The sequence below is a fragment of the Melanerpes formicivorus genome, unplaced genomic scaffold (genome assembly GCF_026170545.1).
Source record: "Melanerpes formicivorus ecotype bairdi unplaced genomic scaffold, bMelFor1.0.p_v2 SCAF_24, whole genome shotgun sequence".
In the NCBI taxonomy this organism is placed as follows: domain Eukaryota; kingdom Metazoa; phylum Chordata; class Aves; order Piciformes; family Picidae; genus Melanerpes; species Melanerpes formicivorus.
The window spans coordinates 4,430,861-4,447,308 of record NW_027142376.1 but is presented as its reverse complement, the minus strand read 5'-3'; the positions used below and the strand labels follow the sequence as shown (position 1 = coordinate 4,447,308).

Here is a 16,448-nt window from a genome sequence, read left to right as displayed (position 1 = left end):
GGAGGGTAGAGGGTGGCAAACAGTCTGCAGAGTCTGTAATGAAAAACAGGGCTCAGCTGATGATTTCTCATGTACAGAAAGGGACAGACATGACAAATGAGAAATTAACTACTGCTTATGGGCAGCCAGGGATCCACCAAAGGAGACAGATCCTAGGGAGGACATTTCATGCACCCATACAGGCTGGGGACCACCTGACTCATAAGTACTTTTGCAGACAAGGACTTAGGGGTTGTGGTGAGTACATCAAAAAAACAAGGTTGAAGAGGGGGACTTATTGGTGTGTATAAGTATCTGACAGGAGGGAATAAAGATGACCCACTTCTCTCAGTAGTGTCCAGTGACAGAGAAGACATAAGCTAAAATACAAGAAATTCCAATTCAATGAAAGAAAACTCTATTTTTTCAGGCATGCTGCCAAACATCAGAGCAGGCTGACTAAAGAGTTTATCAAGTATCTGGGCTTTAACATACTCAAACCCAAGTGGACAATGCCAAGAACAATCCTGCTCCAGCTGATGCTTTCAGCAGAAAAGATGAAGTAGATGATCTCCACAGTCCATTTCCAGCTTTAGCTGTACTTCTACAAATATAAATGCTAAGTGATTTTATGAAGTACAGATTTGGCAACTATAATATATCTCACTAAATAAAAATAGCTTAATGGTTTGCTCAGAGTGGTTCAACTTGTAGCTCACAGTCCAAATCCAATCCACTTGGCAATCCAACTACCCTACAGTCTCTTTTTCCCTAGGAGCAAGGAGATTACATGGTTTGGGCACCAAACAGCCCAAAATCACTATACCTACCCTGCACACTAGTGGCTAGGCAAAGGTCTGGAAAAACAGCATGAAACACTCCTAGTACAGCCTAGGAATGCTCCATAAACATTATGGAAAACTTGGTTAGTTGCTGGACTAAGATTTAGGAGACTTGATCTAATCTGTATCTCCGCTACAGGTCCAGAGGATGACCTTCAACAAGAAACTTTACTTCCTGATGCCCATTTGCAACAGGAAGACAGGTAAGAAAGCTCACCACTTCTCCAAATATTTGAAGAGTTACAAGACAAAAGAAATGTTGGAGTGTGTCCAGAGAAGGGCCATGAGGAAGATCAGAAGGCTGGAGCTCCTATCCTGTGAAGATAGGCTGAGAGATTTTGGGTGATTCAGTCTGGAGAAGAGAAAGCTCCAAGGAGACATATTGTGGCCTTCCAATGTCTGAAGGTGGTGAGGGACTCTTTAGGATGTTGGTTAGTGATAGGATAGGGGGAATGGATTCAAGCTAGAGGAGAGATTTAGATTAAACCTTAGGAAGTAGTTCTTCACCATAAGGGGTGCCCAGGAAGGTGGTGAAAGCCTCATCCCTGGATGTTTTCAAGGCCAGGCTGGATGTAGCTCTAGGTAACCTGAGCTAGTGGAAAGTGTCCCTGCCCATGGCAGCGGGGTTGGAACTGGATGATCCTTGAGGTCCCTTCCAGCCTTGACAGTTCTGTGAATCTATAATGTGTAAGGAGTTGGTACTGCTACTTCAACTGTCTGGCAGCAACAGTTAACAAAATGAAAAAAACCAAGTGTTGGGGGGAAGCTAACACCTCTTTTTTAATTGCTTTTCTATTTTGATGGCAGTCACACAGAAATGAGGAATAACATTTCCTCTCTGCCCCCTGAAGTGCTACATAAAAAGCAAGACTTCTTTAGATCACTGATACTTCTGATCATTTGGCTTTGATAACTTATTCATCAGGAGACTGTGATTAAATAAGGCTTCAGTTTGAAAGTAAGTAAAGCTCTAAATGGAATTAAGTCTCCATCATTTAAAGAACAGATTCCAAAGAGATGCTTAATAGCAAATACAAGGAAAACAAAATGAAGAAGAAGAAATGGTAATGTATGATTCCAAGAGTTGTGTAAGGCATTGCTATTTCCCCTTTAGCTGTTACTCCTATGTGGTAGTTTCAGGCTATGCCTTTAAAATTTAGCTGCAGATTTTAAGCAGAAAAGTAGAAAAATATAAATAAATCACTATTGGGTGTAAAAAGAAAAACAAAAGATTATTCTAAATAAATTAATTGGATAAATGTCTGGAATAGAATATAATTAACCAGGTTGAAAGAGACCTTTGAGGTAGTGACCAACCTATCATCCAACACCATCTAAGCAACTAAACCATAGCGCCAAGTGCCTCATCCAGTCTCTCCCTAAACACCTCCGGTGATGGTGACTCCACCACCTCCCAGGGCAGCACATCCCAATGGCCAATTTCTCTTTCTGGGAAGAACTTCTTCCTAATATCCAGCCTAAACCTCCCCTGGTTGAGACTGTGTCCTCTTGTTCTGGTGCTGGCTGCCTTGGAGAAGAGACCAACCCCCACCTGGCTACAACCTCCCTTCAGGGAGTTGTAGACAATAAGCAGGTCTCCCCTGAGCCTCCTCTTCTCCAGGCTAAGCAACCCCAGCTCTCTCAGCCTCTCCTCACAGGGCTGTGCTCCAGACCCCTCCCCAGCTTTGTTGCCCTCCTCTGGACACCTTCCAGCAAGTCAACCTCCTTCCTAAACTGAGGGACCCAGAACTGGACACAGGACTCAAGGTGTGGCCTAACCAGTGCTGAGCACAGGGGGAGAATGACCTCCCTGCTCTTGCTGGCCCTACTATTCCTGATACAGGCCAGGATGCCATTGGTCTTCTTGGCCACCTGGGCACACTGCTGGTTCATGTTCAGTCTACTATCAACCAGTACTCCCAGGTCCCTTTCTGCCCGGCTGCTCTCCAGCCACTCTGACCCCGGTCTGTAGCACTGCATGGGGAACCTGGCACTTAGATGTGTTAAATCTCATGCCATTGTTTGTTTAAAAGAGCTGTAGAGCTTTCTAATAGTTTTCATATGTATCTGATATAAGCCAGGACCAAACCAAGTGCATTCAATGAAAATTTCAGCAGTATTTACTGTTCAGCTCTGGCACTGTGAGCAAAATGCAACTAGCTTACTCTCCTTTTGATTAAAAGGTAGAATGCATAGTTAATGTAGTAAAGAGAATAAGGATACTGATTACACTCAGTGCAGCAATGTTTTAATCTCTCCTGTCATAACCGTACAAGACAGGAGCCCTGGAACAGGCTGCCCAGAAAGGGCATAGAGTCTCCTTCTCTGGAAACTTTCAAAATCAACCTGGATACATTTCCATGCAGACTACCCTAAGTGATCCTGCTTTGGCAGGGGGATTGGACCTGATGATCTCTTGAGGTCCCTTCCAACCTCTAATGCACTGTGATACTGTGAACATGTTGTTACATGAGCATAACTTTAGGTGTTGAAAGACATTGAGGCTCAGATTTACAAAAGCATTTATGCGCAGGAGCACAAGATATTCCTCCCCAATAATCCTTTAGATAACCAAGTTTGTGCCCCTAAATTTCCCTAGGTACCCACAGTCTGAAGGGACGAGAACTGAGATTCATGTCCCATCATAATGCACTCTAATACTGCCTCTGGCCTTAGGAGCTTGTCTGTGCAGCAGTACAATTTCAAAAAGGGGTTTACAGAGCATGTGTCCCACCTAAACCCTTTCTCTCCATTTCAAAGCCCTGATGGTCAGCACACATTGTGGGTGCTATGAAATGTGAACTTCTTTATGGCTATGGGCCATCATCCCAGCCCCAGCATTCAGCATGAGAACACCATGAGATCATTACCAAGAAAGCTGACTGGCCCAAGTCAATTTCTCAGACCATCAACTCTTCTGGCTACAGCTGCAATGCTACCTTGGCACATAACTGTGCAATTGCAGAGAGGATGCACATGCACAGCAATGAGATATTTGGAGAGTCCTATTGCTAGAAAAGAAGTGCTGCAGATCATAATTCTTTGCTAAGGGGGCAGCATATTACAGTGGCTCGTACGTTGTGCTTCACGTGTGGCATTGAGTGCAACAAAGCAAAGCTATTAGAAGTTCTGTTCAGGGCACTGTTCAGTGAGACATCTCTTTTAATCACACCTCAGAACAGCTCTGCAAGTCTTGTTTACAGCATTGGATATTTTGCAACACAAATTAAAATCCTTTTAATTCCTTTAACAACAGACAGACTGCTTCTTTAGTACCAAGAGTGTACTGTGATAGTACCGACACGAAAAGAAGACATAAATGTTTTAAGAGATATCATTATTTGAGGTATTCTTCCACTGCAAATCAAATGGGTTGGTTTGTACAGAGGTCATTGCTTCCTGAAAAGAAATCATCAGCTCAATACTAGAAACACCATCACTAAAAACTGCACCATTATAAACAAGCATGTTTGCTTGTTATAGCTAAAATGTTGGGAAAAGCTGACTACTGTGTACACCAAAGCTTTATTGACACGTTATTTCCCTTTTTTTGGTATGCAAGGAAAAGATCACTATTAAAGATCTTCCATAGTGTAATATATCATTTGAACACATGAAAGCAAATCAAGTCTAACTAAGAGAAAGCTCGAGAATTCAAAGACTTAAAACTGCTATGTTGCTGTTCATGTCAAGACACATTTAAGAAGGCTAGGATAGCACTTGATAGCCTGTAGGCCACACGAGCAATGCATGAGCCTCAAATTTTCACTTCTTATGTAGAATTACCTTAATAGAAGTTCTTTTGGTAGTTTTTTGTTAATAAGGGCTTCATCATTATTTGAGAAAACCTAAAAACAGAAAGAAACAACATTATTAAGAAGACCAACAAGAAAAGCAGGTTTTAGAGAGTATTTTCACCTTCTACTTAGTTGTTCAATTCTTTTCAATTACCACTAATGCAAGTTTTCAACATTATACTCAACAGTAACACTACAGAGTTATTTCAATGTATGCAACAAGGGCACACCCATGCATACACCTGCTCTTCCCTAGTGCTAGGACTTAATTGCACAAAAATATGGAGCAACTTAATAATCAAACAAGCAATCAGAAGATGCACTTCACTCCATAAAGAACTGGTTTAGGTCATAGCAAACCTTCTAGCAACAGTGAGACAGATTTGAACTCGCACCGGTTGTTCCATTACAGGAAACAGAAGCCAGACAGAAAATGCCCCAGGGAAAAAGCAGGCAATAATAAGATTATATAGGAAAGTACTTCCACAAAAGGAGAAAAAGAGCAATCAACGGTTAAATGGCAAAACCAAACAAAGGAGATACTGGCCACACTTACAACTTACTGTAAATACTAAAGTTTGAGAAATTTTGCCAGAGGAACACAGCAATAAACCAAACAGAAGGTGAATCAGAATTTAAGGAACCATGGCATAGACTAGAGGAAGTAGGGGTCACAGTGATCACTTGCCCTGTACAAGAGCCTTTATGGCAGCCATTTGCTGTCCAGATTATTAGAAACAAAATCCAGAACAAGCAATCCAAAATATCTGACACTTTTCTACATGCTGAAAGGTAAATATGAAAACACAAAACAGAAGCATTAAAAATGAAAGAAATCTTTTAAGAATATGCTGCTCCTGACTCAAGCATCAGAGTATCACCTATTGTGAACACACCCTACATTCTTGGTAACTATTTGTTCTGCTTCTTGGTTAAGAAAAAAAACATGTAAAATTTAAAAATCAACTAGAGGTTACTCTGAAGAAACATCTCTGCTTAGTAGTGTGCTAAATGAAGTAATTGTTGGTAAATGTACATCTAGGAAAGAGGGAAGATGAAATCTGGGAGACACCTAAAAACATCCATGAAGAGAGAAGACAAATCTATACTGAAAACAAGGCTGAATTGTTTACCAAGTGAGGAATAAAACACAGCACTGGGTCATTGTTACCAAAGGAGGCAGTAGTTTGGAAATCCATACGTTTCCCTTCTCCTATGGGTGACAGTGGAAATGACCTAGTTGAATTGCAAATACTGCCACATCTAAACAGCATCAAGTCTTTCAGGTTTTCACTAGCAAGAATAATATTTTAGTGCTGTTTATGCAGTAATAGGCATCGTAAAAACAAGACCTTTAAAGGAAGAGCCTGACAAAACAGAAGTTTTATCCAGTTTTTGTTATCAAACACAAAACTGGCCAGCTTGCTGCACATCTCCTCAGTGGAGGCACCCAATTGTTGCCTGTGTGATCTCCTTCATTGCACTACTGAAATTACCTCTTGCTACAGTGGCAGTGAAGTCAGCAGATCAGCTTTGCTACCCAGCCCAGTTTGTGAACACACTGAAGTAATGAATGGCATCCTAAAAAGCTTTCTAAGTACAGCAGAAAAATAGAATAGAATAGAATAAACCAGGTTGAAGAAGAAATAAGAAAACAATCATCCTTTACTATCAATCTTGGATTATCTCACATGTTACAACACAGAGTGTTCTCTCTAATGGTCAGAGAATTGCTGTGGGCTGGCACTTCCTCCAGAAATACACAATTAATGCATTAGGCAGACAGGCAGAATCATTTAACACCATGCAAGCAGCAAAATGTAACCATATCCAGGCAACAAAAGGAGTGTTAGGCAAGGGATATGCATTGACAACAGAACTGTAATAAGCCATGTCAAAGACACAACAGCTGAGGGTGTTAAATTAGAACCCATGGTAAAGCTTTCTGTATCACTGACAAAATTATAACACACCAAAGTCAACCTCAGAAGGAGATCCCACTTCAAACTAAGCCTGTCTGCAGCAGACAGGCAGCAAAGTCTTTTATTTCAACACACAGACACAATCTGCCCTCCAGGCTCTCGCTCCTATGCTCTAGCTGTTCACTGTACTGTCTCAGGCTTTGCCTTTGTGCACTTTAAAATCCCACACATTCTGGTCTATTGTGGTCTGTGGACACCCTCCACCAAAGCCTAGGGCATTGTCTTCACTGGGTTTAAAGGTTCCTCCTTATTGGGTCTTTTGCACTGGTCGTTCTTTGGGATCTCTTCCCTTGCAGCATGACAGCAAACTGATCAAAAACAACTCACACCTCATAGGAAAGCCTTCTCTTCTTACTATGCTGGTCCTCCTAAATAGTTAAAGTTCACCTTTGCACAACAAGATCAAATATACCTGGAAACATCTCTCTTTCCATAATGCCTTCCACTGACCTATATCTGCCTATAACTGAAGTTTCCCCACAGCAAGTGCTGTCCAGTATAATAAAGCCCACCAGCCAGAAGCAGTTGGCCACCTCACCCACTTTGCTGGTGTTCTTCCAGAAAAGTCATCATTCTCGTATTGTCAGCACAGGTATTCATTCCACATTATTTGCATTTTACTGGAGGGCATCAGTCTGATTCTGCAAGACCCTGTTCCTACTGGATGACAGATCGAGGTTAATTTGTGACCTTCAGAGCTGATGTCCATAGCTGCACAACTCCACCTCACAGACATTGGTTGTTTCAACTCAATTGTATCTTAGTATGGAACAAGAGGTGCTTGGAGGTTTCTTGCCTGCTGTCTCAATCACAGCAGCTCATTAACTAAATAGTCTGCACTATCCTTTCCTGCCTGCTGTCCAGAAAGCAGTCACCTACTACCAACAACATATTTGGAAGTCACCAATCAAGCTTTTCCAAGAGCATGGCATAATTGCTCCAAGCAGCCAAAGTATTAAGACCTAACAGGTTAGCCTCACCTGTTAGCTTGTTAGCTGAGATCTCCTACAAATTCTCCAGAGACGCAGCAGGCCTCTGAACTAGCCCCACACACGAAGCATGCTTTCACATACTGCTGTTTTACCAGCACTGTTATTTAAGGGTGCCATGACACATGTATTTAAACATTTAGTTCACCATTAATTTCAATACAAACTAAGGAGGCTGTACCGCGGCGGTAGAGGTGGCCAGAGCCCTGCTGTATACTGAGTGGCAGTGGCCCCTGGCCGTCCACTCGGGCTGCAGTGGGGGCAGCTTTAATCTCTTCCCCGATTTTTTGGACGAGCTCCGAAAATGGCGCCTAGCACCTGGCTCTACCTCCCTTCTTCTCAGCAGGTTGTGGTGCAGCCCCTCCCTCTTCCAGGGGAGGGTTGTGTAGCTGGATGCTGTCACGCCTTGGTACGGGAACGCCCAGTGGGGGGGTGTAATGGGTTGGGGCAAACCCCCTCCCCACCACGCGCAGAAATATCGACTCAGACAAACAGATTGCAGAAGTGATGGAAAGTTTAAATAGAGAACAGTGAGTGCGTGCAGAGAGCTAGAAACACAGTGACAAGAAGAAACCCCAAAACAGACCCAGAGAGATCCCATCCCCACCTGAGGGAGCACCCAAACCCCCAGGGCTCCTCCTTCCCCCCCCCACTGCTAGGCTAGTCTCAGCTGGCCAGATCTGAGACTGCCCATCCCCCCATGGCCTTGGGCCTAGCCAGGCCCATGGCCAGGAGATCTCTCCCCCAGTTACCAGGTGGCAGAGAGGAAGGAAAGAGGAAGTGCCAGACCCCACCGTGAAACTTATAGTGGTGCAAGGGATCATGGTAGGAAATAACCTAATTTCCTGTGTCCACCCACTGGGCTGGACTTCTGGACACAGGAAACACCCCTGTAGCAGAGGGCAGCCAGCCCAAACTACGACAGGGGGGCGGTGTACCTGTGACATGCATCTGTAGAGCCTCAGGCCGTGGCTGGAAGCAGTCAGCACTGGGCTTGGGATAGGTCCATGCAGGGCTGTGGAAGGCTCAGCATGCTACTTTCCTGGAGGAGTGGAGAAGCAGTTAGAGCCTGATTGCTCTGACTGGCTTGCCCCAGGGGTGGAAATACACCGCTGAGTAAATATAGATGGAAATAAAGGTTTGGTTGAGAAGTTGTGAAGCTCTTCCAGGTGACAGCCTCAAACGGTCACACCAGGATGTCCAATGAATCCATGAAGAGCTTGCACTGCAGAAGAATGAATCCTGCATCACTGGGAGGTTCCATTAGATGAAAGAAGAAGAACTGGAATGGACTGACACTTGAGCCTGAATGAGAGACTGTTTGGGTGGACACCCAGATGAAGATAGGGACTTTGCTGGATATGTCATCAGAAGATTTCTAATTTGATAATATGTTTGGGTGCAGAGACAATGATATGAAATAAGGGATGGCATGTAGCAGTTTGGGCTTGGTGCCCTCTGCCACATGGGGTGCTTCCTGTGTCCAGAAGTCCAGCCCAGTGGGTGGACACAGGAAACTAGGTATTTGCTACCATAATTCTCTGCACCACTATAAGATCCAGAGCGGGGTCTGGCACTTCCTCTTTCTTCCCTTGCCAGCACCCGGTAACTGGGGGAGATGTCTCCCAGCCATGGGCCTGGCTAGGCCCAAGACCATGGGGGGATGGGCAGTCTCAGATCTGGCCAGCTGAGACTAGCCTAGCAGTGGGGATGGGGGAGAAGAAGGAGCCCTGGGGGTCTTGGGTGTACCCTCAGGTGGGGATGGGATGTTTCTGGGTCTGCTTTGGGATCTCTTTTGTCACTGCACTTCTGGCTCTTTCTGTAAATATTCACCGCTTTCCATTTAAACTTTCCATCACTTCTGCAATCTGTTTGTCTGAGTCATTATTTTTTGCCCGTGGTGGGGAGGGGGTCTGCCTCAACCCATTACAGAGGCACAGAACTCAGAAGTGGCATAGAATCTTGTCAACACAACACTTCAGGCTGACTTCAGAGTGATGGTTCTTATTTAACCTGTTAAAAATTATGAAGGGGGTATCAGGAAATCCAGTGTTTTCCAGAATTAATGATTGACCTAATTACTCATAGGCCTAAAATTCAACTGAAAGATAGCACTTGATCAATACTTGCTGTCATATAACTGATGTGTGGTAGCTTGCATGACAGAAACCATCAAGTTCAATACCTAATCCAAAGAAACAGGCATCACAATATTATTTGCAAAAAAGATTTGCAAGTTCTGCTTCCTTCCAGGTTATTCTGATACAGGAAATACTTTGAAGACTAAATCTCTGCTCAGATTATGATCTACCCAGTTCACTCTTTGTCTTTCAAAGCATCTTGTTCTAACCACTACCAGAGATAGCAAAACAAAATTGAACCATATGGAAAAATAAACTACCCTTTACCTAATTTTGCACAACTAAGAGAAAAAGAAACCACAAACAACAAAAAAAAACCAACCCCACCAAAACCCCCAACCAACCAAAACAAACAATAAACAGAACAAGAACCAACTATTATTGTTTAAACACCAAGAAATTCAGAGAAAGCAGTTAATTGCATCCCTCTACATGGTATAAATACACATAAAGAAACAGCTAAAAAAACAGGCTTGACAAAGTTTTATCCTCATCACGTTAGTCATATATAATTGGTAAATAAACATTATGTCAGAACTAATGTTTCTCCTAATACTCAGAGTGTGAAATCATTATTACAAAGAGCAAATCTCTGCAAGGCAATCTCCCTCAAGCGTGAGCCAGGAAGAAAAGATGAGACAGAAATCAGTATTGTGGCTGCACACGACACATGTTTAGTGTATAATTAATAAAAGCTTTCAGTTAGACAAAATAGGTACCTCTTCATGATTACAAGCAGCAATTGTAAGTGACTTCAAAGCAAAGTGCATCATAGTGACATTTCCAAAAGATCTTTTCCAGACTGCTCCCAGAAAGGCAAGAAGAGAGAGATTTAGAAGATAATTGAGACTTAGAAGACAAAATGGTCACTCACTCAATTGTGTTTGCCAAAATTTATGGTTCTTGAATTCCTGCAGAAATAACCTTGTTACTTCAGAAAGAGATTAAAGACCATTTTCAGAACTACAAGCACAGTCAGACATTTTGCCCCTTAATACTTAGATAACAACTATATGACATCAAGACACGATATGGAAATGCCTTGCCTCTGCAAAGCTCTAACCTCTGAAGACAGACAAGCTTGACATACTGGTAGAGTTTCATGTTTATGCAGATTTCATGATGTCTTGCCTCCTTATTGATTTGAAGTTACAGAACAGACTGGTTAACCAGCTGAACAGCACTCAAATCCAATGAAAACAGAGTTTACTATTTCCTTATGCCCAAAGCAGAATACAGGAAAGCACCAGAATAGGAAAAGAGCACACGGCCAGTATTTTAAGGGCAGCAGCTTGACACAAAATTATAAGTACTTTGTTGTGGGCCACAGAGCAGCAGCTGGTGCTCCCAAGTAGTCACAAATGCACAAGCCCAGAAAAGGGCACATTTCCAGATCCAGTCCTCCTCTAGCACAAGTGCTATGGTTTCCACAAGGCAAAGATAACAACCCAGAGGGAATCATTCAAGAGATGTGAATGTATAAGCTGAGATGCCCTTGTATTTTAATCAATGCAACTATATGGACACCTGGTAGGGCACAGGAGGGAATTCATTGAGTCAGCAAAAAGTATGCATCAGATAGATTCTGTGCTTCATTTTTCTTGACCAGGTAATTAACAAATCCCTTTCGTTAGACCTCAGACAACAAAATGCAAATTGCAAGCCTCAGTTCAAGACACCTGAGAAAGGTGCTTTCCTTTGACCATTCAACCAACTTTGAGTCTGAAATAGAATCAAAGGCAGCTTCCACTACCACGGCATTCACAAGGACTGCAGTCAAAATGTAACTTGTCACAAAACAACCAGTTTGGTCTCACTGGCTCTTGTAGAACGACACTACGTACACAGACACAGCACAGTACATTTTGGGAAAGCTAACCTGAGAGAAAAGCTTGCTCTTTACAAACTACTAGTACAAAACACTTCAATCTCAAGAACAGATAGTGTAAACTTTGATAGAGACATACAAATAATTTCTGGATCCTGAAAAACAAACAGTATGCTGTGAATTTTAAATCCATCATCACACTTTTAATGTCTTATGTATACCTTTTTTCTCTTGAAACAGCTGAGACTTCCTGCCTTTTCAACAACACAGGTTTAACTTACACCATTTGAAAGTTAATCTGTGTTTACAATCTTCCTCCTTAGAAAATTTACAAACAATTAAAGTATCCCACTTTGTGTTCAAAGTTCAAGTGGGAAAGCTGTTCTGCAAAAGCTCAGAGAGCTGGACTCCAACACTGTTACATTCAGATCATGCCACCCAAAAGACATGGCTCAAGTATGATCAGAAATTGCAAGCATTTAGTATTGTCCAAAAAAGATACAAAAGAAACAAAAGTTACGAAAAGGAAAAAAAAAGATAAAAATAACTCCTCTATGTAGCATACAGATCAGCTTCTAAGAAACTTATTAGAAAGCATGGAAGTGAATGCATTGTCTAAACTAGCTCAAGGCTACTTTCTGAACTGTGAGGGAGAGCTCTGTGGCTTCACAATTTCATCTGGTTTTGTCACAGAATGGTCTGGGTTGGAAGGGACCTCCAAATGTCATCCAGTCCAAGCCCCTCTGCAGTCAGCAGGGACATCCCCAACTAGATCAGGCTGCCCAGAGCCCTGCTGAGCCTCACCTTGAGTATCTCCAGGGATGGGGCCTCAACCACCTCCCTGGGCAACCTGTTCCAGTGTTCCACCACCCTCATGGTGCAGAACTCATTCCTAACATCCAATCTAAATCTACCTTTCTCTAGTTTGAAGCCATTGACCCTTGTCCTGTCACTGCAGGCCATTGTAAAGAATCACTCTCCAGCCTTCTTGTAACCCCCTTCAGGTACTGAAAGGTTTCTATTAGGTCTCCCCAGAGTCTTCTCTTTTCCAGTCTGAACACCCCCAGCTCCCTCAGCCTGTCCTCGTAGCAGAGGCTCTCCAATCCTCTGATCATTTCATGACCCTCTTACTCAGTACATCCTATTTTGGGGTATTTCTCATTCAGGAGAAACACTACCAGAGCTATTTCAAAAGTTGATCATTCATATGAAATCAGTGCAGTTATTCCGATTTCTAATTGACAAAAGAACTAAAGGACCGTTAATGGGTAGCCTTCTGCTGGCATTCAGATCGATACTGTCACAGTGCCAAGATTAGTACTACTTTTCTACACTAAACTATAAATAGTTGCCATGCTTTAGTGAAAATCTTTGATTTGAAATTTTCCACATTGGCTAGCCCTGTATTATCCCTGATTTTAACTAAGATGACTAAATACTTCAGTCTGCTGCCAAAATAAGCAATCAATAAGGTAATAGTCCTTCTGATTTGTAGAAACATTGATATTCCCCACACTAAAAAGGTCTGGTGTTAATTGGTCAAAACTATTTCCTTCCTCATCTTTCCTAAAAGATACAGCTCAGAATAACAAAGAGGGAAAGTGCAACACAAGCATGCCCAGTCAAGACTAAGCCTGTAACAGAGAAAGACCTAACTATAAGCACTCACAATTACACTATTTGATTACTTTCTTATCAGCTCTCAAGTGCAACTTGGGAGATGCCCAGTAGAAGAACCGGCACAGCAGGCTGAGATTTCACCTGTGCCATTACGGCAGCAGTTCAATGCTTCTGTGCAGATTCTATGTCTGCAGCATTTTAGATCGCTAATGGTATCACCAGGAATGTCAAAATGGATGATGAAGAAAAGCACCATAGCTGGAGCACGGTAAATGCAAAATATTTACTTATATTGGGAAACAACTCATATGTATTTGGTTCATTTCTTTTCAGTCTGCAATTTTTCTTAAGTTTAAAATATGAGATACATCCTTTTTATTCAACTGACTTTCAAGTTACTGTATCTTCTGTGAAGTGGAATAAGATGCGTGACAGAATACTAATGTGAAGCAGGACACGACATCAAGTCACACCATAAACACCAATACCACACCATTCCCAGCCTCATTCACTGACGTTTACTACTCCTGGTGGAAAGATACAGACCAAATCCAACATGACTCTGCATGGAAGTGCACTGCAATCTCACACTGTCCACCTGTATTTTCATCCCACCTCACATTTTAGTTTTTAGTGTCGATTTTCTGAAGTTCAAAACATATAGGCTAGAATCAGAAAGAGAAGACAAAGTACTGAAGAAAGAGAAGGGACATGAACAAGCCTTCAAGCAAAGGAAGGAACGTTATTCCACCACAGGGATATGTTCCTTCCTTCTGAGGCTGAGCACTCCCTCCCTCTCCCCAGAACTTGCTACAGGAAATGTATTATGATTACACACACATAAAGTGATTTTTTTGCCTTAAAGCATTGTATATTTCTGCATGTATGAAAGGCTAGTAACTGTGCCTTCCTCCTGTTTAAAGCTATCATTGTGAAGCAATAAGACATCAGACACTTAAGTCGCAACTAAAACCAGGGATAACAGAAATACCCTCTTTGGAACACATTTTGCCTGTGCCTACTCCTACTTACGTGCCTTGCAATCTTTGTTTTGCAAACATCACAATGCACCTCTCCCCTGCTACTCACCGTGTACGTGTACTGTATCACATCCCCAAATGCTCTCCCCACAGAACAACCCCCAACCACTCTTCTCCTCCTTTGCTGCTCCATTCACATACTCCATGGCACACATCTCTACATACAGATAGGACAAAGCTTGTGCTCGCCACATGCATTCCACAAGTCTATTATTAATGTACCTGTATATACACACCAAACCATTGATGATAGGCATACTCACACACACAAGTGAATGCCATCCCAGACACACAAAATGCCATTCCCTGTATCTGCCACACGCATAGAGAAGCACAGATAATCCTTGCCACACCCACAGCATACATACCTATAAAAATACCCACGTTATGCCACACCCAGCACTCTATACACAGACACGAGCCCACACCAGAGCACTACACAGACACAATCGCACGCACACGATGTCTTGTCCCCGCACAGCGCCACATCTCTGCTACACCACACATCTGAAGCCCAAACCGTGGCAGACACACACACACTGATGCAGAAGCGCAGTAGTATACACGTCTGGTACTGGGCAGATCCCAGGCCACACCCTACCTCCCCGCACAAGCACAGAGCACAGCACCCCGTGCATCCACACCGTTAACACCCCACGTCTGCTCCTTGCAACAGACACACACGTTGGCTTCCTGCCTGCCTCGTACAGGCGATGACACACCTCTGTCGCGCCCCAGCCGCTTTACACACAGATGATCAATTGTATTTCACACCGAGGACAACACACCGCGACCCGCTCTACACACGGGCAGCCTCTAGCCCTGGCTGCTCCGGCCCTGCACAGGGCGGCGGGGCACCCGCCACACCTCACCCGCAGACAGGCACATATCCCCCCGCGTGTGCTGCAGCGAGGGAGATCGCAGCCTCCCCTGCTCCCGGCAAGCGAACGGCCAGACAGACGGACATCCTCTCGCTCCCCCACCGTCACAGCAGGGGCCGGCGCCGCCCGACACGGTCCCCTGCATACACATCCCCGCATCGGGCCGCACGGCAGGCACCGCAACCGCCCCGCCACGGCGCACACCGGCACGCTCCATGTACACCCCTCGCCCGCCAGGCGCAGACGTTACGCCTACCCCGATCTCGGCCCTCGCCCACCGCCCGGCCCCGATGCCGCTCCACACGGCCCGGCCAGCGCCGTCGCCCGCCCCGCCACCTGCCCGCCCCGCCCTGGGCCCCGAACGGCCGTACCGTGCCCCTAACGCCGGCGGGCCGGGCCGGGCCGGGCCGCAGGCTCACCATGGCAGAGGCGCGGCGGCGAGGCCGGTTGTCCTGGCGACGAGCAGCCCCGAAGAGGGCGCCAGGTGCACCGCCTGCGCGCGCCGCCGCCACTGCCGCCGGAGCTGGGCCGGGCCGGGGCGGCCGGCGCCTCACGTGACCGGCAGCGCCCCTGCGCCGCGAGCCTGCGCCGCGAGCCTACCCCGCCCCCGCGGCTACTGCGCCCCGCCCGCTTCAGGTGGTGGCAGCGGCAGGGCGGGGGCGGCTTGGCGGCCGCCGCTGCCTCCGGTAGAAGGGGTTCTGGCTTCGGGCATGCCGGCCTAGCTTGTCAGCTCGGCGAGGGAAGGCTGTGGGTCAGGGCCTGCTTCTTCCGCGGCTCTTGCGCAGCCCCCGACAGGAAGACGCCGGTAGCTGTCCCCAGTCAGCCCGGTAGCTCTGTCCTCACGGGTGAAGACGGGTCGATGTAGCCGCCGGGCAGCGGCGCTCCCCGCTGCGTCCCCTCCTAAAGCTCTCCTGGATGCTGCTAGTGCAGAAGCAGCTGCCTCCTGCTCTCCTGCAGTTTGCAGCTTGGTGTATTATGGAGCCATGCTCAGGCAGAGACTGCCTTGTAAAGGCATTGTAAACACTCCTTGTGAAGGAGGTTGTAGAGAGGCGAGGATTGGTCTCTTCCCAGCTAATACAGGGCAAGAGGAAATAGCCTCAAGTTTCATCAGGGTAGGTTTTGAGTGAACACTAGCAAAATTCTTTCACCAAAACAATTGTCAAGCACTAGAACAGGCTGCCCAGGGAAGTGGTGGAGTCGCCACCCTGCAGGTACTTAAAACACATGTAGATGTGGTGCTGAGGGACTTGGTTCAGTAGTGATCTGACAGTGTTGGGTTAATGGCTGATGACCTTCCAAAGTATTTTCCAACCAAAACAATTCTGATTCTGAGCTGGAGGGTCTGCAAC

General features: G+C 45.0%; 1 protein-coding gene across 3 annotated transcripts in view; it reads right to left on the bottom strand.

Annotated features, from left to right (window-relative positions):
- The window catches only part of FBXL2 (F-box and leucine rich repeat protein 2), a 53,175-nt gene extending 37,528 nt beyond the window's left edge, over positions 1 to 15,647 (bottom strand). Inside the window, exons 1-2 of one of the 3 annotated variants that reach the window (XM_068152688.1) lie at positions 15,471 to 15,647; positions 4,608 to 4,669 (exon numbers count right to left, since the gene is read on the bottom strand). In XM_068152688.1, coding sequence (XP_068008789.1) covers positions 4,608 to 4,669; positions 15,471 to 15,521 — 113 coding nt within the window. In that variant the 5' untranslated portion in view covers positions 15,522 to 15,647. Of the gene's footprint in view, positions 1 to 4,607; positions 4,670 to 14,481; positions 15,150 to 15,470 lie in introns of those variants that run through there. The other 2 variants (XM_068152689.1, XM_068152687.1) reach the window with 2 other exon arrangements.
- Between the last annotated feature and the right edge of the window lie 801 nt (positions 15,648 to 16,448).